Source organism: Staurois parvus, unplaced genomic scaffold (assembly GCF_062004578.1).
Source record: "Staurois parvus isolate SC_StPar_1 unplaced genomic scaffold, SC_StPar_1.0 ptg000636l, whole genome shotgun sequence".
NCBI classification, from domain to species: Eukaryota; Metazoa; Chordata; class Amphibia; order Anura; family Ranidae; genus Staurois; species Staurois parvus.
Window position 1 is genome coordinate 5,242,784 of NW_028318432.1, and position 26,336 is coordinate 5,269,119.

At 41.4% G+C, this 26,336-nt stretch overlaps 1 protein-coding gene across 1 annotated transcript; it reads left to right on the forward strand.

Moving 5' to 3' along the window:
• Nucleotides 1–30: 30 nt before the first annotated feature.
• Nucleotides 31–22,822, forward strand: COMMD3 (COMM domain containing 3). The gene is made up of 8 exons (XM_089693748.1): nt 31–223; nt 19,697–19,808; nt 19,889–19,952; nt 20,166–20,200; nt 20,418–20,478; nt 20,604–20,660; nt 20,749–20,808; nt 22,439–22,822. Exons 1-8 carry the CDS (start codon nt 85–87, stop codon nt 22,496–22,498), a joined length of 588 nt encoding a protein of 195 aa, XP_089549874.1. The 5' UTR covers nt 31–84; the 3' UTR covers nt 22,499–22,822.
• Nucleotides 22,823–26,336: the final 3,514 nt, after the last annotated feature.

Here is a 26,336-nt window from a genome sequence, read left to right on the forward strand (position 1 = left end):
GCCACATGGAGGATGCATACACAGGCAGAGTCCCGGGCTGTCAGCTGGTCGGGTCACGTGGTGGGGTGGAAGGTCGCTCTCACAATGGAGGTGTCGGAAGACGGGCAGAGGGGTTTGCACCGCTTAGCGGATCCGGCCCGGTTTGGCCCAAAGGCCTTCAGCGCTGTTCTCCGGGGGGCCCTCCAAAGCCTGGTCCGGGGCCCCGCCGCCCACTGCGCTCTAGGTAAGGCCGGAGGAGCGGGGAGGGACGGCCGTCTTTTGTGCGGGGAGTCCTGGGGAGGGCCAACGAGAGGACCGAGAGCCCAACACCCGATCCTGCCGGGCCAGACCCGACCCACCGCCGGCCCGAGCCTCTGCTTTGTGTGTGCTGTGGCCCGGAGAGGCTGCGGGACCTGACGGGGGCCCATCACTAGGGCTGATCTGTGTGTACTGGGCTGTGTGTGTACTGGGCTGTGTGTGTACTGGGAGCACTGGGCTGTGTGTGTACTGGGAGCACTGGGCTGTGTGTGTACTGGGAGCACTGGGCTGTGTGTGTACTGGGCTGTGTGTGTACTGGGAGCACTGGGCTGTGTGTGTGTACTGGGAGCACTGGGCTGTGTGTGTGTACTGGGAGCACTGGGCTGTGTGTGTGTACTGGGAGCACTGGGCTGTGTGTGTGTGTGTGTACTGGGAGCACTGGGCTGTGTGTGTACTGGGAGCACTGGGCTGTGTGTGTGTGTTTACTGGGAGCACTGGGCTGTGTGTGTGTGTGTGTGTACTGGGAGCACTGGGCTGTGTGTGTGTGTGTGTACTGGGAGCACTGGGCTGTGTGTGTACTGGGAGCACTGGGCTGTGTGTGTGTGTTTACTGGGAGCACTGGGCTGTGTGTGTGTGTTTACTGGGAGCACTGGGCTGTGTGTGTTTACTGGGAGCACTGGGCTGTGTGTGTGTGTGTGTTTACTGGGAGCACTGGGCTGTGTGTGTGTGTGTGTTTACTGGGAGCACTGGGCTGTGTGTGTGTGTGTGTTTACTGGGAGCACTGGGCTGTGTGTGTGTGTTTACTGGGAGCACTGGGCTGTGTGTGTGTGTTTACTGGGAGCACTGGGCTGTGTGTGTGTGTGTTTACTGGGAGCACTGGGCTGTGTGTGTGTGTGTGTGTTTACTGGGAGCACTGGGCTGTGTGTGTGTGTGTGTTTACTGGGAGCACTGGGCTGTGTGTGTGTGTGTGTTTACTGGGAGCACTGGGCTGTGTGTGTGTGTGTGTGTGTGTGTGTGTGTGTGTTTACTGGGAGCACTGGGCTGTGTGTGTGTGTGTGTTTACTGGGAGCACTGGGGTGTGTGTGTGTGTGTGTGTGTGTGTGTGTGTTTACTGGGAGCACTGGGCTGTGTGTGTGTGTGTTTACTGGGAGCACTGGGCTGTGTGTGTGTGTGTGTACTGGGAGCACTGGGGTGTGTGTGTGTGTGTGTGTGTGTGTGTGTGTGTGTGTTTACTGGGAGCACTGGGCTGTGTGTGTGTGTGTGTGTGTACTGGGAGCACTGGGCTGTGTGTGTGTGTGTGTACTGGGAGCACTGGGCTGTGTGTGTGTGTTTACTGGGAGCACTGGGCTGTGTGTGTGTGTGTGTTTACTGGGAGCACTGGGCTGTGTGTGTGTGTGTGTTTACTGGGAGCACTGGGCTGTGTGTGTGTGTGTGTTTACTGGGAGCACTGGGCTGTGTGTGTGTGTGTGTTTACTGGGAGCACTGGGCTGTGTGTGTGTGTGTGTGTGTGTGTACTGGGAGCACTGGGGTGTGTGTGTGTGTGTGTTTACTGGGAGCACTGGGCTGTGTGTGTGTGTGTTTACTGGGAGCACTGGGCTGTGTGTGTGTGTGTGTGTACTGGGAGCACTGGGGTGTGTGTGTGTGTGTGTGTGTGTTTACTGGGAGCACTGGGCTGTGTGTGTGTGTGTGTACTGGGAGCACTGGGCTGTGTGTGTGTGTGTGTACTGGGAGCACTGGGCTGTGTGTGTGTGTGTGTACTGGGAGCACTGGGCTGTGTGTGTGTGTGTGTGTGTGTGTGTGTGTGTGTGTGTGTGTTTACTGGGAGCACTGGGCTGTGTGTGTGTGTTTACTGGGAGCACTGGGCTGTGTGTGTGTGTTTACTGGGAGCACTGGGCTGTGTGTGTGTGTTTACTGGGAGCACTGGGCTGTGTGTGTGTGTTTACTGGGAGCACTGGGCTGTGTGTGTGTGTGTGTTTACTGGGAGCACTGGGCTGTGTGTGTTTACTGGGAGCACTGGGCTGTGTGTGTGTGTGTTTACTGGGAGCACTGGGCTGTGTGTGTGTGTGTTTACTGGGAGCACTGGGCTGTGTGTGTGTGTGTTTACTGGGAGCACTGGGCTGTGTGTGTGTGTGTTTACTGGGAGCACTGGGCTGTGTGTGTGTGTTTACTGGGAGCACTGGGCTGTGTGTGTGTGTTTACTGGGAGCACTGGGCTGTGTGTGTGTGTTTACTGGGAGCACTGGGCTGTGTGTGTGTGTGTGTTTACTGGGAGCACTGGGCTGTGTGTGTGTGTTTACTGGGAGCACTGGGCTGTGTGTGTGTGTTTACTGGGAGCACTGGGCTGTGTGTGTGTGTTTACTGGGAGCACTGGGCTGTGTGTGTGTGTTTACTGGGAGCACTGGGCTGTGTGTGTGTGTTTACTGGGAGCACTGGGCTGTGTGTGTGTGTTTACTGGGAGCACTGGGCTGTGTGTGTGTGTACTGGGAGCACTGGGCTGTGTGTGTTTACTGGGAGCACTGGGCTGTGTGTGTTTACTGGGAGCACTGGGGTGTGTGTGTTTACTGGGAGCACTGGGGTGTGTGTGTGTGTGTTTACTGGGAGCACTGGGCTGTGTGTGTTTACTGGGAGCACTGGGCTGTGTGTGTGTGTGTTTACTGGGAGCACTGGGGTGTGTGTGTTTACTGGGAGCACTGGGCTGTGTGTGTGTGTGTGTTTACTGGGAGCACTGGGGTGTGTGTGTTTACTGGGAGCACTGGGCTGTGTGTGTGTGTTTACTGGGAGCACTGGGCTGTGTGTGTGTGTGTGTGTGTGTACTGGGAGCACTGGGCTGTGTGTGTGTGTGTGTGTGTGTGTACTGGGAGCACTGGGCTGTGTGTGTGTGTGTGTACTGGGAGCACTGGGCTGTGTGTGTGTGTGTGTACTGGTAGCACTGGGCTGTGTGTGTTTACTGGGAGCACTGGGCTGTGTGTGTTTACTGGGAGCACTGGGGTGTGTGTGTTTACTGGGAGCACTGGGGTGTGTGTGTTTACTGGGAGCACTGGGCTGTGTGTGTGTGTTTACTGGGAGCACTGGGCTGTGTGTGTGTGTTTACTGGGAGCACTGGGCTGTGTGTGTTTGTTTACTGGGAGCACTGGGCTGTGTGTGTTTGTTTACTGGGAGCACTGGGCTGTGTGTGTGTGTTTACTGGGAGCACTGGGCTGTGTGTGTGTGTTTACTGGGAGCACTGGGCTGTGTGTGTGTGTGTGTGTGTGTGTGTACTGGGTGCACTGGGCTGTGTGTGTGTTTACTGGGAGCACTGGGTTGTGTGTGTACTGGGAGCACTGGGCTGTGTGTGTGTGTTTACTGGGAGCACTGGGCTGTGTGTGTGTTTACTGGGAGCACTGGGCTGTGTGTGTGTTTACTGAGAGCACTGGGCTGTGTGTGTGTGTGTGTGTGTTTACTGGGAGCACTGGGCTGTGTGTGTGTGTGTTTACTGGGAGCACTGGGCTGTGTGTGTGTGTGTGTGTGTGTGTACTGGGAGCACTGGGCTGTGTGTGTACTGGGAGCACTGGGCTGTGTGTGTGTGTTTACTGGGAGCACTGGGCTGTGTGTGTGTTTACTGGGAGCACTGGGCTGTGTGTGTGTGTGTGTTTACTGGGAGCACTGGGCTGTGTGTGTGTGTGTTTACTGGGAGCACTGGGCTGTGTGTGTGTGTACACTGGGAGCACTGGGCTGTGTGTGTGTGTACACTGGGAGCACTGGGCTGTGTATACTAGGATCATTAGGCTGGGAGCACAGGGCTGTGTATACTGGGAGTAGGCAGAGCATACTGGGAGCACAGGGCTGTGTATACTGGGAGCACTGGGCTGTGCATAAGTCTTCTATAATGAGTAATTCAGGGTGATAGTGCTGATAGTGCTAGCAGAGCTGAATTATACAGATTACTGCTGCTGTATGCAGGAACCAACCAGGCCTCAGCATTCAGATAGAACAAGGAGTCTGATTGGTTTCTGATTGGTTCCTGTGGGCAATGCTCCCCTTTTATCTCCTCTGCTGCTTGTAAATCAATTATAGTGAGTCCAGTGTTGGCCAGCCATGGAGATGTATCATGAGACCTGCAGCCAGATGGCTTCATGATAAAAACTGTCAGAAGAAAGGTGATAGCATTTCTTTCCATGTCTCTAGTTCCCAGCTTGCTCCTTCCTTTTTGTGCTCCTATATGACATTGCTTACAGCAGTCGGGATGGTTAGAGGTTAGCTCCTGAGTGATTCCAATCACCAGCATGCTGGCAGATCTCTGTGCTCAGCCTGATTTTGTTCCCTTTTATCAATAGAAAATATAATGAGCATTTTACAGATGATGAGCTCTGTGGCAGCCTATAGCACTGGTTGAGGCTTTGGCTATGGCTGATAACCTCTGTAGCTACAGTTTCCCTTTATTATTCATAGGAGACATCACTGTGATTCATTATTTTGATACAAGTTAGCAAAACTAGCAATGAGCTGAATTGTTTGCTATGGTTGTTGCCTCCTGGGCCTTCAGTGTTCTGTTTGTTGTGTTGCAGTCGGAAAAATAGAGAAGTAGCTGTGTCATTTCTGAAAGTGAAGGGTGTTCTGCATGACACTTATACCATGTGATGGGGAGGGGCCTACGACTAATGAGAGGGGTTTCCTGCTGGTGAGACAGAACATGTGTTGTCATTGGAGGACCTGGGCAGACTGGAGCGTGTATTGACTTAAAGTATATTTCCACTTTTGCAGACAAATTTTAGGCACTCCCACCATATTATATTCATACAGCATACCTAAAAATAGTTTTAAAAAATATAAAAACAAACATATATTTACACACTTCTTACCAGGGGCGGACTGACAACTCATGGGGATCATGAGGCCCCTGTGTCCTTGCCCAAACTCAAAAAAGCCTATGAAAAAGGTACCAGGGGCATCTCATGGGGCCCCCTACAGACCCCGGGCCCTCGGGCAGTGCCCGAGTTTCCAAATGGTCAGTCCACCCCTGCATCTTACCTTTCTAGTTGTTTCTTTGACTCAGGTTTATACATTGGACGCTATAGGCAGCTTCTGTTGTTCAGAAGAGCTTGCAGTGTGCAACTAGAGGGCTTCCTTTTTTTTTTTTTTTTTTTTTTTTTTTTTTGTGGTAAATTAAGATAAAATGTAACACCCAAGCCTTGACATCGATAAAGTGATTCTAAATGCTCATATTTAAAACAAAAATAAAATAAATAATAACAAACATGTATTTACCTGCTCTCTGCAATGGTTTTGCACAGGGCAGCCCTGATCCTCCTCTTTTGAGGTTCCCCCCACCAGCGCTTCAGTCTCGTACCCCCATGGCAAGCCCCTTGGGAGCACTCGTGTGCGTGATCCCATGCCTGCTTTGTGTGTTATAAGACACATAGAACTTGGCTCTGCTCCATCACCTGCTCCCTCTTCCTTGGCTGTGATTGACAGCAGCAGGAGCCAATAGCTCCCACTTCTGTGTCTGACCCAATGAGGAGGGAGAGCCTCTGCTCTCATGCACATCCCTGAATTAAGATCAGGCTCAGGAAAGTATAAGGAGAGGGGCTGGGGATGGAGCTGCTTGTAGAAGGTTTTTAACCTTAATGCATAGAATGCATTCAGGTGAAAAAAAGACCTTCTGACTTTAGAACTGCTTTAACCCTTTTGTTAGGACAGACAGAGTGCACATCAGCTTTAAAACTGATGATGATCTGCCAGCACAGTACAGACAGGGTTAATTTTGGTAACCATAACTCCCTTTATGATGGCCTAACAAATACAGTACATGCAGAGTCAGGGAAGCAGGATTTCTTTTGGGTTGCTGCATATATGCAACATGTTATATATAGAAAAAAGGGTGCAGCGCTAATAATGCCAGTAGAGTTATATCAACATGAATTGAAAAGAGTATGCAAATAATAATCTTATTGGATCATAATTAAAGGTTCCGTTTATTGTCCCAAAACCACACAAGAAGTGTGATATATAAATTCTGTCGTATCTCCTTTTCAAACCACGATAAATGATCCACAGGTGAACTGGAAATAAGTGAAATACGCACTCACCAGAAGTGCGTTTTAAGATATGCATGAAAGCAAATTCCTCTTTCATCAGGTACATCTGGGTCCTTGGATCTCAGGTCAGGCTGCACTCTCGTTAGACATCCATCATGGCTAAGTTCCCTGGTTCCTCAGACACTTGTGCACCTTAGGGGTCCCTCCTTAAGTTAGGTACTGAAAGGGTGGCACTCATATAGAGCCCAATAAAGGACATCACATAGCGTGATACTGCATAAAAGACTTTATTTTCAAGTGAAAGTCAAACATAGAAACAAAAGTACTGACCGCAATGATATGTGCTGGCCACCAACGGTGACTTAGATGTCCTAGATGCTGTAGCCCCCCTTGATGCGTTTTGTGCTATGCACGTTCTCAAAAGGGTCCAGGGCTCCAGGTCCAGGGCTCAAAAGGGTCCAGGGCTATATATGCAACATGTGTTTGTGCGCTCCATTGCATGCTTCCAGCATGGAGACAGAGCTTTCACCAACAGATCCCATATGAATGATTGGGAGACAGACCAATCACAGGCTTAGAAACCCCCCTTGTACTATTAGTCCTCTGTTAGAAGAAAAAGATAAAAAAAACATTTTCGCCATGGAGTAAAAGTATAAAAGAAAATTAAAGATAAATTAGTTATATTGGGTCTTAAAGCTGTTCTTCACCATAGAATAAAAGTACTGCTCAAACACTCCCTGCCCTCAACCTCTAACTAATTCTCTTTTATTATGGGGGGGGGGGGAGTAGATGCCTATAATTTATTTTTTTTGACAGGTGACTGCTCCCTTTTCCTCTATCCTCACCTAAGTGCTTGTCTGTCCTAATACTGTGGCTTAATCGCTGTATGAATCACCGACCTGCAAGAAATATGCTAATCAGGAGCTCTAAATCTACTCCGAGTTGCTGTGTGCTTGTCTTGGGTCAACTTGAAAAGCATTGACATCAGAGACAGCCAGCCAGCTGTCTATGGCACCCTTTGTTTCTGTCACTACAGGTTACCTATACAGGTTACACATGTACTGCAAGAATAGAAAGGCTGCCATTTGCTGTAATCTTCTGTGCCTGGCTGTCATGCTAATCCTTTGGATTTAATACTTTCTGAACATCTGGTCTGGAACAATTGGAAAATAACAAGTTATGACTTTCTAATCTGCTTGCATGTTCTGGACCAGTGACTATGAAATCCCTAGAAGGCCAGGCAACTAGGAAGTCAGTGTGGCAGCCCCCATAATTCACTCAGTCTCAATGTGGTAGCTGTCCTGCTTGCTTACTGGCTTCAGCAGGCCCAGACTGGCCATAGGGCAAACAGGGCATTTGCCCAGTGAGCCCAGGCTGCATATCCTTGGTGGTCTCAATGCAGCTGCAGCCATTCAGCTGTCAGGGGTGGAAATGACAGGTCACATGACTGTGAAGGGAGAGAGCTGGAGGAGACACCACTGCCTGATGTGCAAGCTGCTATTAGAAAAAAATACAATTTGTGAGTTTAATTCTTTGGTGTGCTGATATGCTGCCTTCACTTTACCTTCTCTTATCCTCTGCTCAGTATATGCAGTAACCTCTAGCAACCAATCGGTGAGCGGTAATGATGTGCAGTGACCTAGTAATCAATCAGTGAGTGGTAATGATAGTTACATAGTTAGTCTGGCTGAAAAAAGACAAAAGTCTATCCAGTTCAACTATTAAAAAAAAAAAAAAAAAAAAAAGTTATAATCCTATACCCACAGTTGATCCAGAGGAAGGCAAAAAACTCAGCAAAGTATGATCCAATTTGCTCCTGCAGGGAAAAACATTCCCTCCTGATCTCCTGAGAGGCAATCGGATAATCCCTGGATCGACTTTACCTATAAATGTTAGTATCCAATTATATTCTGTGTATCTAGGAAAGAATCCAGGCCTTTTTTAAAGCAATCCACTGAGCTGGCCAGAACCAACTTTTGAGGGAGTCTATTCCACATTTCACAGCTCTTACTGTGAAGAAACCTTTCCATGTTTGGAGATTACATTTCTTTTCCTCCAGATGTAAAGAGTGCCCCCTTGTCCTCTGTGATGACCTCAGGTTGAATAGCTCTACACCGAGTTCACTATATGAACCACTGATGTATTTATACATGTTGATCATATCCCCCCTTAATCTCCTCTTCTCAAGAGAGAATACATTCAGTTCCTCTAATCTTTCCTCATAGCTGATCTCCTCCATGCCTCTGATCAGTTTGGTTGCCCTTCTCTGTACTTTCTCCAGTTCCCCAATATTCTTTTTGTGGATTGGTGCCCAAAACTGAACTGAATGATGTGCAGTAACCTCTAGCAACCAATCAGTGAGTAGTAATGATGTGCAGTAACCTCTTGCAACCAATCAGTGAGTAGTAATGATATGCTGTGAGATCCTGTGAGTTTTAATATAAAGAAATATATGCCAAAAAATGTAATATATTTACATAATTCCAAATGATACATTACAGTGACTTAAGCAGGCTAAAGATAACTAAAAGATATCAAGAAACCAGTAGTTGTCATGATTTGTAATTTGGTTTAAAAAAAAATAAAGGGCTGCTCAGTCTAAAATGCCCAGGCCTATTTTTTTGTCCCAGTCCAGACCTGGGCTTCGGTACTTGAGTGGTAGGCATTGAAAGAGCCTGCAGTAGGTGATGTCAGAGTGAAGTTACAACTTAAGATCTGCATATTTGTTCCAGCTAAGGCCTCGTTTACACCAGCGTTCTACAGCGTACACCCATGGGACAGCCGTGTTTGCATGCACAGGTGTTTGTGCATCCCCATGCAGGCAGTCTCATTCATATCAGTTGGGATGCAGCGGCTGCATGGACACCACTGCTGCTCCCAGTTTGACAACTGTGCGGGTGTAAGGCCTGAAGGCGCAGTGTCTGTCACCCGCAGGGCTGCCAAATTGAGATCAATGGCTGTGTCGGTGTAGCCAGTTGACATGAATGGGACAACCAGTGCATCCTACTGCAGGCAATGGTAGAGTGGGCAGAGAGTGGGCATGGTAGGCAGGCAGCTGGCATTTTTAGGAGGTCAGCAATATGGCAGGTATGTTTTTCTCTCATGACCAGTTTCCCAGAGATGCCCAGAAATGCAACACAGCTTATTTAACTCCACTTTGACACTCCAAAAAATAGAATTGAGTTCAATTACTTTAAATTTAAAGTTTTAACAAAGGGCAAAACAATTTCTTAGATTTGGATGGAGTGGCGAGGGATTAAAATGCATGTCAGGTTTTTATTGCTGTCTGTGCCCCCACAAGGAGGCTTACTTCTTTGTCCTGTTTATCATTATCATTGAAAGTAAAAGAAAACCCCAAGTTTTGGGCTGTCCCCAGAAAAGTGATAGAGGGGAAATCTTCCAATGGGAACACTAGTTCTGGTGACCTGGAGGGCCCCAAGGAATTCCCTTAACTAGCAAGGATTTTCTCTTACTTGCTGTTTGGCTGTGGGATAGAAAGTAAATCTCCACTATGGGACACCGAAGTCGAAAAAGAAAAATTCTAATGGGATATAACCCTCTCTTACTCTATCCAAAATTTTAAAAAAAAGTTTTACTTATAGTTCTACTTGATATTTTGTCTGTGGGATCCTGTAATTGGCTCTTTATTCTATTACAATGAATGTGCCAAACAGTCTGGTTTGGGAGATTCCTGCATCCGTTTGGTTTGATTCTCTAATACTGGAGAGTGCAAAATCTGGTGATTACCCATGGCAATTAGTAAAGGGTTGGGTCAGAAGGAAAGCAGCAAAGTGAGGAATGGGGGAGAAATGAAATATGATTGCCATTATGAAAAAGGCTCAGCAAATATGTCAGAGGAAGAAGATACTTGTGTGTTCAGTATGAGGGCATGATTAGGGTACCCAGCCTAGATCATATGGCTGAATTTTTTACAGCAGTGTTTTGGAATGCTATTGGAATAAAAGAGAAGCCTATTTTCTTGCCTATTTTCTTACTTATCCCCCCCCCCCCCCTTTTTGTATAATTATTATACAGGACTTACTGTGTATAGCGTCAACATTCCACATATTACTCTTCATTCAATCCTAATTCCCAAATTTGTATTTATAATGTATTTTTGATAGATGTAATTTTTATACTGAAATAATATTACAATATGTTTGTAGTATAAATAAATGTTTGTAGAAGTAAAATGTAAACGCTAACAATGTTATTTCTCATTGCTCCCTTTTGATCTGCTAAATATACCAATAAAAGTGTTCAATAAGTGCAAACAAATTCCAGTTGGTCCCACCAGAAATCCAGTGTTGCTGCAATATTCTCTAGAGTAGCCTTATCTTCCTAGTTCATTTATAGGAACTGCAGAACACCTCCCCCTGTGTTATAGATATGAGGAGAGGGGAGTTGTAATAAAGACATAGCACACCTCCTGTGTACCAAAGCTACTCCTCCATTGATACAATACAGTGAGTTAACCTTGTAATCATAGGACAGAACATGTGTTACTGGCTGGATAACCAGTCAGAATACAGGGAGAAAAAAAAGAAAGCTAATGCAGCCACCTCCTGTAAGGATAGGTAAGCTGCAAGCTGTTCTTATGTTTAGATACACTTTAGCAGAGAGTATAGACAAGGTAGATAAAGAGGTTTTTCACTTAGCAAAGTTAATATTTACTTAGCTCAGCAATGTGAAGCTGTGTTCACTCACACATGGAAATAATAAAATAAAAAAGTGTGTGTGTATATATATATATATATATATATATATATATATATATATATATATATATATATTATGTATCCTTGTGTATCTGCAGTAACATTACAGGTAGGATATGGATTGTATGAAATTTATACATTAAAAGAGCTAACCTAAATGAAAAATAATTTGTATATATTTTTTTCCTCTAATGTGTTGTCTGGATGCAAATACTTATCAAATAATCCTACTTTTAATAAAGTATTTCCCTAGACTTTTGTTAATAGTAGGTAAAATGAATTAGAAATGGGGTGGCTGTTACACAAATTATTACAAGGGCCTGCTTTACTTTGAGCAACAGCCCTACTTTTGTTCCTGTTCTCCATTTTGCAGTTTTCCTAAATTGACCTAAAAGACTGCACCTTTTGTGTTAAGTCAAGGGTTTGTTCACGCCGGATGTGTTGTCATACTTTTTGCTGCAATTCCAAATGCCTGGATTAGAGAATATACAGTGGGGTTGACTTACTAAAACTGGTGAGTGCAAAATTTGGTGCAGCGCAAATGAGCTTCCATTATTATTTTTTATTTTATTTTTGTGTGTGTGTCAAAGCCTAATTGAATAAGCTGATTGGCTACCATGCCAGATGCACCAGATTTTGCATTCTCCAGTTTTAGTAAATTAACCCCAGTGGGATGATTTACCTAAAGAGTAGAGGCTGTTAATGTGGCAAAGTGAATGTTAGTAAATAAGGTGAAGCTGTGTCCACATTAAATACCAAATTCTGTACAAGGGTAATTAAACCACAACAACAAAAACCCAGTATTTTTGTTAGAAAATGAGAAGTTGGTTGAAGTTAACAGCTTCACTTTGTAGTCTCAGTGAACATTCCCATATTAAGTGAACAGTCTCTACTCTTTTAGTAAATCAGCTCCATTGTGTTTGGTAGGCCCTGTTTGCCTCCTACATAGGCTTACAGTGCATTGTGAAGAATTCTTGTATGCTATATTTTGGGTCACTGTCTTAGATTTTACCATTCAAGTTGATTTAATTCATTCCAAAATGCAACCAGCAGCAGCACGTTAGTGCCTGCATTTCTGGCCTAAACGTAGCCCTTTGACTGTGTTGGTAGATGAGGATTTATTTGGAATTTATTTCTAAATTCAATCCTTTTGTATATATGACATAGAGAGAGAGTCTGAATTATTATAAATTATTTTATATATAAATATATCTAGCACTAAATATGTGGGTGTATAGGTGTATAGTACCTGCATGTCCATGTTATTACTTTCATTGCATTTTTTTTTTTATAAACATGCACTTATTTTATTTTGCTGCTTTCATTATGTGTGTATAAATAAATAATTTGACTGCTTTCTTTGTTGATAGAGATGGATATCTAGATAAACATACACCATTAAAGTAGTAAAGGAAAACAAACTCACTCATTATACATTAGGCTGATTTACTAAAAGAATTGAGAATTCTCAGAGAATAAGTTGTGTGTATTTACTTCAAGTATCAAGGTATGTGCAAATTAAATTAGTACACAGGAATTTGCTATCTGCAGGATTGCATAATTGAAGTAAATATCCATGCAATTTTTTTTCGTGAAGATTAACTCCTTTAGTAAATCAGCTTTATATTTTGTTGTACACATTTTATCCATGCAACTTTTTTCTCCAATAAAATATTACTTCAGTTTTACAAAAAATTGTCTACAGGCAGACCTTCTATATTACCCCCATGCCATCTATCACAAAATGTATTTCTTCCATACATATTAAGTATAATAAAAGCAACAAAAATTACCATGCTGAGCACTTGTTCTATCTGCAGTCTATAGTATCATTTTTATTAAATAACTAGATGTATAATTGTGGCATTTGATGCCCTTTTTTTGTTTTGTTTTTGTTTAGTGTTATTATGTTTCTCATGTTGTATGTGTTGTTTTGCTCCTGTCTGCTGTTTTGCTTTCCCCATTGTGTCGCTCCCCAGTAGGAGATATTTGTCGCAATGTCTCCCAGCCTTCCATATTTCCAGTAAGGCCAGCTCTCTGTTGTTTTGGGTCAGTTCGGACGATTGAATCTGGAGCAGATGTTGCAGTCAAAAGGCGTTCAATGTAAAACGTGTTGGGCATTCACAGCAGCACAATGCCTTGTGTGTGGACGGGCTGTTTGTGGTGTTTCTCTTGGAAGTGTCGCTGAAGTTGTTGCACAGTCGTGCTCAGGCACTGTCTCATTCTCTCCCGGCCATATTGTCCCAGTGTGTGTGTTTGCACAGATCCCAGCTGCAGGGAGGGAATCAGACCTGCCTGCTACAATAGATCCCCTTGTTCCCTCTGCATATTGAACGGCCGGCGCTGGGCTGCTGCTCGGGGTGCTGCTCCTGTCACCCTGCCTCTGACCTCTTGCCAATTCTGCTGCTGCATTTCTTGGCAGCTCCTGGGCTCTGCCATGGGAGGGAGAGCTTTCTTCTTGGCCCTGGCTGCTGCTGCTGCTCTGGGATTTCTGGGCTTCTCACTGAACACAGTGCAAAACTCTGTTCCTCTTCTGTGTCTGTGCAATCCACACTTCAGGATTGTAGCTGGAGACAGTTCCAGTGTTAAGTTGTATGAGGTTCCTATGTTGTATCTGGAATGATCACAATGTTACATGTGCAACATTGTATACAAAATGATCCCAGCTTTACATCCACAGTTCTGTATGTGTACTATTGTATCTATAGTGATCACAACTTCACATTCACATTTCTGTATATGCAACATTGTATCCATAATGATCCCAGCTTTACATCCACAATTCTGTCTGTGTAATATTGTATCTATAGTGATCACAACTTCACATTCACATTTCTGTATATGCAACATTGTATAAATAATGATCCCAGCTTTACCTCCACAATTCTGCATATATAACATTGTATCCACAGTAATCACAGCTTTACATTTACAATTATGTCTGTGTATCATTGTATCTTTTATTAATCACAGCCTTGACATTCGTAATTCCCAATATGTAAAACTGAATCTTTTGATCACAGCTTTACATTCACAGTTCCATATGAGTTTCACATCTATAATAACCGTTTTACATGGACAATTTTATCTGTAACATTTTATCTATAATAAACACAGCTTCACAGTCACAGTTCTCTTTATGTAACTTTGTATCTATAATGATCCCAACTTTACATTTACAATTCTGTCTATGTAATATTGTATCTGTAATTTTTACAGCTTTACATTCACAATTTCCTATAAGTATCACATCTATAATAACAGCTTTACATGGACAATTCTCTCTAACATTGTACAGTCACAGTTCTCTTTTATGTAACTTTGTATCCATAATTATCACAACTTTACATTTACAATTCTCTCTATGTAATATTGTATCTATAATGTTCACAGCTTTACATGTACAATTCTCTCCATGTAACTTTGTATTTATAATGATCACAGCTATGCAGTCACAATTCTGTAATATTGCATCTGTAATGATCCAAACTTTACATTTTACAATTTTCTCCATGTAACGTTGTATCTATAATGATCCCAGCTTTACATCTACAATTTTCTCCATGTAGCATTGTATCTATAATGATCCCAGCTTTACATTTACAATTTTCTCCATGTAACATTGTATCTATAATGATCCCAGCTTTACATTTACAATTTTCTCCATGTAACACTGTATCTATAATTATTACAAATTTACAGTCACCATTCCCTATATGCATCACATCTATAATAGCTTTACATGGACACTTTTCTGTAACATTGTACAGTCACAGTTCTCTTTTATGTAACTCTGTATCTATAATGATCACAGCTTTACCTTTTACAATTCTCTCTATGTAATATTGCATCTGTAATGGTCACAGCTTTTACATTCACAATTCTCTATAAGTAAACTATCATTGTAACAGCTTTACATTTACCATTCTCTGTATGTAACTTTGTACCTATAATGAGAACTGTGACTGCATAGCTGTGATCTTTATGTAACTGTGTCTATAATGAGAACTGTGACTGCATAGCTGTGATCTTTATTTAACTTTGTATCTATAATTATCACAACTTTATAATAATTCTGTCTATGTAATATTGCATCTGTAATAGTCATAGCTTTTACATTCACAATATACAACAATATACATTTTATATATACAACGTTGTATCTAGACTCAACACAGCTTTTACACAATTTTATAGACATGCACCTTAGTGATTACCACCATAATTCTTTTATGTGTAGCACTGTATATTATACTCCTCACAGCTTTACATCCACAATTTTCTATAGGTGACATTTCATCAATAATGATCACAGCTTTTACGTTTTACAATTATTTTATGTACAACGTATTATCTAGACTGGTCACAGATTTACATCACTAATATATTTGTACAACATTGTATCTATAATCGCAACTTTTCACAATTCTATATATGCAATATTGTATGCAGACTCATCAACTCTATCTACAGCACAGTGTTCATACTAATCATAGCTTTCCGCCATGATTCTATATGCATCATTGAATGTATACTGATCACAGCTTTACTCTATAATATACTTGCGTGAAACATTGTATCCAGACATATCACGGCTTTACGTATAGATTTTATATGTGGATTGATTTACTAAAGGGGCTGTTCACTTTAACTCAATGTTAGTAAATAAGGTGCATCTATTGTCAGTTGGAAACCCGAAGGGGGGGGTGATAAAAATATATTTTTTTCTAATACATGATTTGGAGATTGAAATGAACTCGGGTTCTGATTTCTTTCTAAGTAATATGCTTTTTACTGTAAGTCTATTGCTTTAGTAAATCAACCCCACTGTATTTAGACGCATCAAAACGTTACACTCACAATTATTTACATGTTCAACACTGGGGATGGATGGAGGATGGATAAATAAGGGGAAGCTGCCTTCACTTCACTAGTTTAATTATGTACAAGCGTAAACAGAGCTTCAGTAATTCTAAAATGAACATGTACTTTGGTAGGAGGACATTCTCTTCTCTTTTTGCAGATGTTCTTATTGTGTCCACATTTTGAAATCACCTTTGTGCATGCTTTGAGTTGTGTCTGTTACATTTCTTACACCATACCATACATTATGGAGAACTTTGTATGGGAGTGTGTGTACAGATTTATGTCATGGTATACCCACTAGAGTGCACATGATGATGCAAGTGTCTTGAGGGTTCTACAAAACATAATAGAATGGTGTAACTGGATAGTAACTGTGACTGTTCATCTTCCAGATATCAGGCACTGGGACTGAGGTGCAATATCTGCACAGTTATGGAAGAAAACCCCTTTCACTTTTTATATAATAAAACACAGAGACAGATCAAAATTCCACAAACCCACAAAAACCCATGGCCTGCAATTCATCAGCTGGGCCGAGTGATTCTCTTGGCATGGTCACAGGAGCCAGAAACAGGAGTGGGTGGCTTGAGTGATTGACAATCCAATCTGCCCCAAATGGAATGTATTGTGAATAACTGCCTGGTCTTATTTGTATTTTTGGTGTGATTTAACACTTGCAGCAGTTCAGGAATTTGTAGGAAAGTATCACAAAATAAAAAATATACAATGAAGCCTGTTACATCCAGTATGTGGAAAATGGAAGTGAAAATAAATGCTGCCCTGTATTAGTTTTAGTGATCTATATAATGATATGTGTATAGTCTGGGGTAGATTCCCCAAGGGCTGTTTATTTAGCAAAGCAAATGCTTACTTTACATAGTTCTAGTGAAAATAAAGGTGAAGTTGCCTTTTACTTCCCTATATTTTTACATTTGTCTTCCAGGTACATGAATGGGTATTTAGGATGAACACAGCTTTGCCTTATGTATCAACATTCACACTGCCAAGTGAGCAGCTTATACTGCTTTAGTACATCGATCCACTGGGGCTGATTTGCTAAAGGCTAATATGGGTGTTCACTTTGCAAGGGAATTTTCCATTTGCTTAGTGAATGAGGTGAGGTTCTGCTGAATTCCAACATCCAATTTTATGCTAGAAAGTGAAAATTCACTTTACAAAGAATGCCCAATACTGCAAAAAGGGCTTGTTTTAGGCTGGCCATACACTATACAATTTTCTTACTTTTCTGCCCAATTTGTGCTCAATTTCCTTTTATTTTTACCTTCCACTATGTAGTGCAAGGGCCTGCCTAATTAGATACAATTGAAAGTGTTGTTTAGGTTTGACCTCATATTATATGGTTTTTGGTAAATCTAAAGAAAATTGTATAATGTATGGCCAGGTTTACTAAAACTGCAGAGTGAAAATTCTGGTGCAGCTGTGCATGGCAGCCAATCAGCTTCTAACTTCAGCTTGTTTGGTTAGGCTTTGACAATAAAACCTGGAAGCTGATTGGTTTCTATGCAGAGCTGCACCAGATTTTGCACTCTCCAGTTTTAGTAAATCAGCCCCTTTTGCACAGGATTGGACATTCTTTGTAAAGTGAATTTTCACTGCATTCACCAAGCTAAGGGAAGATTTCCCATGCAAAGTGCAATTTCCCTTACAAAGCTCCTTTTTAGTGAATTAGTAAAAAACTAAAAATGAAAACACTGAGGTTGGCTAAACGTTTGCAGGGGAATTTGCACTTTGCACGGGACGTTTCCACAGAGCTTAGTGGATGTGTTGAAACTCCACTTTACAAAGAATACCCGATCATGATCAATTTAAAAAAAAAATCAGTATTTTTGCTCGCATGTGAATGGAAGTCTGCAAAGTTTTACTATGCTCTGGAGGGAATTTCCCATGTATAGAGCAACTTCTCTTACAAAATGAAGTCCATTTGCTTTGAGTTGTTTGCTCCTTCTCCAGTCTTGGGTCATCTGGTTCTTGTGTGATTAATAGACGTTTTGTCTGCTCAGTCTGTGAACTTGGAGCAGGATTTTTGTAGTTCTATATTAGGTTTCAGTGGATTGTTACATGTATATTTTCCGTGATGAGAGAGTCGTCATTAGTACGTAGTAATGTCACCAGAGCACGGTCATATTTTTTTATTGAGGTATTTTTATGTATCAGAGGTCACACGCCGAGGAGAAGTGTACATGGATGTGGCTTTTTGTAGATGTGTTCATGGCTGATGACAGTGCTGCTTGTAGATCGGTGCCGAGGAGCGCAGTGCACAGATGTCAGTGCCGGGAAAAGTCGGCGTGTGTAGCTGTAGAGAGGCGTTGATGAGCGCTGACAGCAGAGGAAACGAGTCATTTACAAGCACTGAGCCCATCTGATCACACCATCCACTGCCTGCTCCGGGAACTGGTCTGCCTGGAAATGTACAGAGGGATCGCTTTCACCATAACCATGAATAGAAAAACAAAAAATAATAGATGAATAAAAAAAAAATATGAAATGTATTGCAAGATCGCATGTCCTTGCCTGCATTGTTTAGGGTGGGCGTAGAGACTGGAGTATTTAATATTGACTTTGCTGTGAATAGATCGATTAAATGGGATCGGTGGACGATGACAGATCGGTGCACATTAACCCTTACACACGTGCGGTTTTCATCCCTTTCCTTTTCTTGGTAGAATGTGATGGCCAATAAGACAACTGATCACAAACCAGATCTCAGCGATCTATTTACAGTTAGCTGATGAAAGCTGAGTTCTGATTGGTTGCTTTTTTTCCTGTGTAATTCTTCTGTGACATCTGACCTGTGCGGATACAATGTTACCAGAGTGTGATCCGCAGGCAGGGATTTTGGTTACATTGTTCTTCATTGATCCATATGCACTACATGCCCCAGCGTGTCTTGCCAGCCTTTAGCTTTAGTGCCAATATTTGGGGTAGGTTTGGTGTTATATTTTATTCATTTTATTATGTTGTATTTTCCCAATAGGTTTTATATCTTTGAAAATAGAAACCATTAGTTAAAGCAATATGAAACCCAAAAGCAAATATTTATTTTATTGCAGCTTACCGATGTGATGGCTGCAATAGTTTTCATTTTTAGGCTTTCTTTCTTTTATTTCCACCTTGTGGTCTGCCCAGTAAGTCTGCTATTTTTCAACAAAACCAACTGTCCCGCAGATGTAACAGTTAGAGGGTTGGCATAAACCAGTTACTACTGATATGTGTGCTCTCAGTGATCAGCTTCCATTTAATTATGTAAAACCTTTATCCCTTGTAAAGTATTATCTGCAGTGTGGCTTCACTTTTAGTGTTTCTAACTTTGCTAGTACATCTAACACTCCCCTTTAAAGTTTTTATCTGCAGTTTGGCTTCAATTTTAGTGTTTCTAAATCTGTTAGTACATCTAACACCCTCCCCCCACTGACAATGATGCTGTCCAAGGGTGTCTCTGTGCTGGTTATTGGCCAGATCACCAGGTGGGAAAAAAAGGGGGGAGTGAAAAAAATTAAAAAAAAAAAAAACTAATGCAGCCGCCACATCTGGTAATATGTAATATATATTACATGTATGCTTTTGTGTTTACTACCATTTTTTACTATATTTTTCCTAGTGAGTCTTTAATGTTTGAAAATAGAAATTACTAGAATTGCTGTGTAGTTTCAGAAAATGCTAACAAAAAGCAGGGTGTTCTTTTTAGTGAAAGGAGGGGGAGGGGAGTCAACGGGGAACGCTGGGATTTGTAGTTCCCATTTTGTCAGCATTAGTAGCTATGGCCCCGATTTTAGAACTAATATTCTTGTTATCGTTCTCAGTTGTAAAATCCACTTTTGTGTCTGTGTTTGTGTTGCTGTAGATGACACAGAGCTCCGACATATTGCCCCATCTGTAGTAAAAGAATGTCACTCCGCAGTGGCTGCGTGTGTCCTGGAGGCTGTGAAGCACAATGTAGACAGAGCAGCCCTCAGGTATATATGTCTCTATAGAAATGTGTCTCGCCATAACTGTGCGACAGACCTGCTCATTGTTTCTGCTGTCCCCCCCACAGCACCTTCCTGGAGGACTGCAAGTTCGATAAAGAAAAGGCAGAAGAGTTTTGGACTGAATATCAGGTTTAGATGTTAACATTTTTGTCCTTTTTTGTGTGTTTTTTGTTTTTTTTTATTTTGTCGTGTGTGTGTATTAGTTTTTTTTTCTTTTGTGTGTGTGTGTGTGTGTGTGTGTGTGTATTTTTGTTTAGATTTTTTTTTTTTTTGGGGGGGGGGGGGTCGTGTGTGTGTGTGTGTGTGTGTGTGTGTGTTAATTGTCAGTCTGCTGTATTACAGAAACACAAGGAACCTCTGGAGATCCTCCTAGGAAAGTGAGTGCAGACTTCAGTCATAATGTTGTCTTCAATGATCTCTTGTATTTGGTGTGATGAGTCCTTTACTTTGAATACTGTGCAGGGGATTTAAGAAAATAGGAAGTTCTCTAGCTCACTGATATTGGATTCTACATTAAAAAAAGAAGAGCTTTAATAAATGGATATCATTGTATTGGCCTGGTGGGTGACTCCAGTGTTTGTCCTTTACCTTCAGTATAGGCAGATGTCCCCCACACGTGTCAGATGTGTCCTGGCGTCTCGCATATGAGATAAAGGTGATGGAAAGCTTTGTGTGTCCATTGATTTTGTTTGTGTATTGATCCTGTATCATTCAGCTGAGACGATTTTTTTTTCTTTTCTTTTTTTTTTTTTTTCTTTAATTTTTTTTTTTACTCTTCAGACCAATCAGCTGCACAAAACCTACCGGCCTTCCTATTTTGTGAATTTCAGTTTAGAGGTAATAGTACACAGACTGATATGGGGAGGGGGGGGGTGGGTTCTTTATGTGACCTTGATTAGTAAAATCTAGTTCTCTCTTCCCTCAGACTTTGGATCCCAACCAGGCCCAAGATGTTAGTTTTAATTGCTCAATGGAACAACTGCAGGTATACTTGTATTAATTGTATCTGAATTGAGACAAGATTTCCAGAGATAATTTTGGGCTCAGCTTGCAAAACTAACACATCAGGATAAGAAAACTTATTTTCATGAAAGTGACAGTTGTTTTCAGATGTCCAGCAAGATTTGAAAATGACAGTCACGTGGCTGAAAATGTAAGACCCTCATCCTTGTGTAAAGCTTTGTGAAATAAGCTTTTTGTGTGATACTACTAAAGCCAAATATTTAAAAGTATCCAGTTGTGTTTAAAATGGGTAGAAATTGCTGGCATGTCTGAGCTGCTCGGAAACCAGATAAACTGTATTTTTTTCTGTTTTGCTTAATTTTATTTATTTGAATAAAATGTTTTGTATGTTTTTGTTTTTTCTTAATACTTTTATTTTTTAAAAGAGAAATATCCAATTAATGGATTATTTATTGCAACCTGAAACAAAAAATAGAGAGGAATTTATCAAAATTGTAACAGTTGTGCATACAAGCCAATCTTTTAACTTTAATTTTTTTAAAGTTTACCTGAACAAGCTGAAGTTAAAGTTAGAAGATGATTGGTTGCCATGTAAAGCTGCTCTAGATTCTGTCTGCAGCAGTATTGATACATTTTCCCCATAGGAGGAGATTTACTAAAACTGGTGCACACAGATGCAGCTGTACATAGTAACCAATCAACTTCTAGGTTTTATCAGCAAAGCTTAATTGAACGATCTAAAGTTAGAAGCTGATTGGTTGCCATGCACAGCTGCTCCAGTTTTGATAAGTTCCCCTTAATAGTGTCAGTCTATGCTAGCTGTTGTTTTCAGTTCAGGTCAACCAAGCTTGCTTGCTATGGGAAACCGATTCATTCTTCCATTGTACACATGACTTCCTCAATCGTTACTTTTGTATTGATAAGGCAGCCATGGGGATCACAGACAGTACAGATTGTAAAAAAAATGTTACAAAACTGCATGTTTTATGAAAATTGGGGCCCAGCTATTAATTGCTAGCATTTTTGTTTCTGTCAGATGTGTTTCCACTCTCGATCAGGTTTTTGTTAGTCAACTAAAGACGGTTTTATTTTAGTATTTGTAAAAATGAACATCTTGTAAGCCTTGTGGTGATAATATTCCAGTGGTGGTCCTGTAACAGTCTTACTCCAGTACCATTCCTAGTGTCTGTGTCACTCTTCATAGTAATATGCTGTCATGCTCTATGGAGATGGTTTCACAGAATTATATGGAGTTCTTTGATTGTCACTATGGGGTAGATTTACTAAAACTGGAGCACTCAAAATCCGGTGCAGCTGTGCATGGAGGCCAATCAGCTTCTAACTACAGCTTGTCCAGTTAAGCTTTGGCAATAAATCCTGGAAGCTGATTGGTTTCAATGCAGAGTTTCAACAGTTTTTCCACTCTCCAATTTTAGTAAATTACTCCCTTTTTATTTTTTATCTAATTAATGCCTATACGGTGTAGTATAAATTAATAAAAATGACACATCAGTATGACGTCATCATGAACGGTTACAAGATGTGCAGGTTGTCAGTGTGCCTGGATCACACCGAGCCTCTCATTTGTTCTTTCTAGACAGGTCCTGGCTCTGGCTCAACTGTGATGTTTTCTTTTCTTATTTGTCCTTTAGGATTTAGTAGGAAAACTTAAAGATGCAGCTAAAAGTCTGGAGAGGACCTCTCAGATGTGACCTGGAACCCCATCAGAAGTCACGATGGAAAACAGAATGTTATATTTTCCTTTTTTTTTGTGTATCTCATCCTGCTTCTTTTTTTTTTTTTGCATTCCTGGTGATAAAACTGTTTTGTTAGGCTGTGATGTACTGTTTTTCGTGCCTCTTTACATTCCATAAGATTTGCTTATGTTGAACAAATACATTTCAGCATCTTCATCATTTTTTTTTTTCATCATTATTCCATACAAAGATGCCTGTTCTTTTTATTTCTGCACAGATTTACAATATCCATATACTGTATGCCTTTTGTGTGTACAAATAAATATTATATTTATATCACATCGTGTGGTTTATTTATACTTTCCTCTATGCAGTCTTTTTTTTTTTTTATATATCAGTCCTATAAATCTCAGCGGCTCAAAAGGTTGATTTTTCAGTCCTCAGGCAGGCTCTGTGGCTTTCTAAGCAGAGGATTTATGAATAGTGTAGCAGCCAGATGGGTTGTGGTGCAGTATAAGTTTTCCTATTGCATGAACCAGATTTAAAGCTAAGATTTCATTGGCTTGGACTGGGATGAGTCCAAAGTTTTGGTACTTTTTCTGCTTTCAGTTGTGTCTTTGTATCACCTTTTGTGGGCAGAACAAACACTTGAACGTTCTGGTTTTGGTGGACTGGTTTATTATTTGTCAACAGGGATGTTGGAAATGCCATAATGTAAGTGGTGACCGAATCTGAATTGCTGGCTCTTCCTTTTTTGCTCCCTCCACTGTCTTTAATTAATTAACCTTCTGCAATAGAACATGTGACAGATCATTGATAAGGGATGTGCTATTAAATCAAATTATTGGTTGAATTTTCTTCTAAAAATTATAAAAGTGTATAAAAAAATGGGATCAGATTATGTGAACTTCTCAGCTAGAATAAACTTTTTGGTGCTGTACAAACCTGTCATTCTACTATGATTAGGATATAACACCCAATTAGAAAACCAATAGGGATCCCTAGTACTGCAGATGTAACTTGGGTTCTAGTCCTCAACACTTGTTCTATGCGAATATAAAGGCTGTAGGAGCTTCTATAGGTTTGAGGAACACCCAACTGGATAGCTAATGGGGTATCCCTCTGTAATGTAGCTGTAATTTGAGTTCTAATCTGCACCAAACATGTTATAATATCTATGTAGAAAAATAGGCTGTAGGAGCATCTATATGTTTTATTGATCATCTAGCTGGAATACCAATGGTGTATCCCATGTAATGTAGCTGAAATTTGAGTTCTAATTTGCACAAAACTTGTTATAATATCTATATCACTATATAGGCTGTAGGAGCATCTATACATTTCATTGATCATCCAGCTGGAAAACCAATGGTGTATCCCATGTATAGTAGCTGTAATTTGGGTTCTAGGCCCTACAAGACTTGTAAGTGATATATAGGCTGTAGGAGCTTCTATAGGTTGTGTTGATTTAGATACAACACCTAACTTGATAACCAATGGTGTATCCCTAGTAATGTAGATGTAACATGGGCTTTAATTCTTTGTTAAAAGAGATATAAAGGCTGTAGGAGCTTCTATAGGTTTTATTGATTCAGATACAACACCTAACTTGATAGCCAATGGTGTATCCCTAGTAATGTAGATGTAAAATGGGCTTTAATTCTTTATTAAAATAGATATATAGGCTGTAGGAGCTTCTATAGGTTTTATTGATTCAGATACAACACCTGACTTGATAGCCAATGGTTTATCACAAGTAATGTAGATGTAACATGGGATTTAATTCTTTATTAAAAGAGATATATAGGCTGTAGGAGCTTCTATAGGTTTTATTGATTGAGATACAACACCTGACTTGATAGCCAATGGTGTATCCCTAGTAATGTAGACGTAACATGGGATTTAATTCACAAGACTTGTTATAAGAGATATATAGGGTGTAGGAGCTTCTATAGGTTTTATTGATTGAGATGTTAGAGAAGTGTACAGACCTGGGGCTGCCAGTCACTATTATTCTACATAGTGTCTCCATCCAAGGAAAACTACAGCTTTCCATTATACGAATTTCTTGTACAATTGTTCTTTAAAAACCATGGAATATAACAATTTAATTTTGTATGCAATCAGCCAGGTCCCTGCACTGCATAGTTGGAGGTAAATCTAAAATACATTTATATAAGAAAATTGTATAATGTATGGCCAGCTTTGCACACTTAAAACTTTAGGTTGGCCATACATAATACAATTTTCCTTCAGATTTACTAAAACCATCTAATATAATACTTTTACTTTGTATGCAATCAGGGAGGCCCGTACATAGAATTATATAAGAAACTTGCATAATGTATGGCTAGCTGTATACAATTTTCCTCAACCTGAGTGGGGTGTTGGAATGGCTCTTCCAGACAGGATCCCAAGAATTATTGTGTGTGTACAATAATCTGGATTCTGGATGGGGTCGGGCAGTCGTGGGTGGTTCTCCTGCGCTGGGAAAATCGTGTTTGTAGAAAGCTGAGGGTGAAATACGGCTTGTATGTATGTCTGAGCACCTCCACCCCCTCCACCCCTCCTGGAAGTACCGGAGAGACATTCCTGCAGCTCTCACCCGGATTGGGCGGCGCCTTTTTCAAGTGGGTCACAGGGCACCCAGCAACCCCCCCATAGAGCAGCGTGAGATCCGAGCACACGTGCGCTCAGAGGGACTCCACAGATCTGCGATCCATTGAAGAATTTGCTGCTTGTAATCTATAAATCCTGTGTGCTGTCCGGAGAACTGAGCGGCGCTGCCACCGAGTACATCGCAGGCACCCCCCAGGAGCCCCCTCACTCTGTACACATTGATTGTAATACGCCCAGCAGCCGCCTATACATTGCACAGGATTTAAGGACGACCGGCAACGACTGGGAGCACGTCTGCAGCCCTCTTAAAGGAACATACACCACCTACAGATGTGATGGATACGTCCGATCTGCTGCGATCCGAATACAACGAATTCCTCAGTCTATGGCCAGCTCCACTAATTGCCTTTAATTGCATTAACCCGTTCATCCCCTGACGCCAAACGCTGAGTCTGCTGCAACCGATCCATCGCCATAGCAGGACACGTTTGCTGGAACTACTCCAGTTTTTGGGTGTAAATCATTTGCAGAATGTCCATGTAGACTCACAGCTGCCTGTACAGATAGGATCAATGGCTGCTTAGATCGACTCTACCTTTGGAAGTGTCCTCTTATGTATAAAGCTGACCATACACTATACAATCTGATTGTAGTACTTTGTAATATGAGAACAAACCTAAACCATCCATTCAGTTAGGAAGAGATCAGACAGGCTCTTGCATTACACAGTTGATGGAAGATATAAAGGAGATTGTACAATCAGATTTTATTTACTAAAACTGCACGATAAAAAATCTGGTGCAGCTCTGCCTAACAACCAATCAGCTTCCAGGTTTTGTTGTCAAAGCTTCATTGAACAAGCTGAAGTTAGAAGCTGATTGGCTGCCATGCACAGCTACACTAGATTGTGAGTGCTCCAGTTTTAGTAAATCTCCCCCAGAGTGTATGGTTAGTATGTGGCTGGCCATACACTATACAACCTGATTATGTCATCTCTGTACAACCAAAACTAGCCAACGCGAGGACAACCCTAAATTATCTATTTAATTAGTGTAAAATCAGGCAGGCTTTTGTACTTTACAGCTGATGGTAAATGTAAAGGAGATTGTACAATCAGGTTGTATAGTGTAAGGTCAGTCTAACGCTCTGTAGATCGATGGTATAACACATCATGAGTGGTGATATTATCCATGGGGTACCACTGTGGACGATTTAGAAGAGAATATTTATAAAT

Bases quoted from the DNA above. Each gene is read 5' to 3' on its own strand.
- COMMD3 (XM_089693748.1), top strand. From the start codon at position 85: ATGGAGGTGTCGGAAGACGGGCAGAGGGGTTTGCACCGCTTAGCGGAT. The intron at 224-19,696 runs GTAAGGCCGGAG...GTGTTGCTGTAG, and splicing joins CGCCGCCCACTGCGCTCTAG to ATGACACAGAGCTCCGACAT. The intron at 20,661-20,748 runs GTAATAGTACAC...CTCTTCCCTCAG, and splicing joins TTGTGAATTTCAGTTTAGAG to ACTTTGGATCCCAACCAGGC.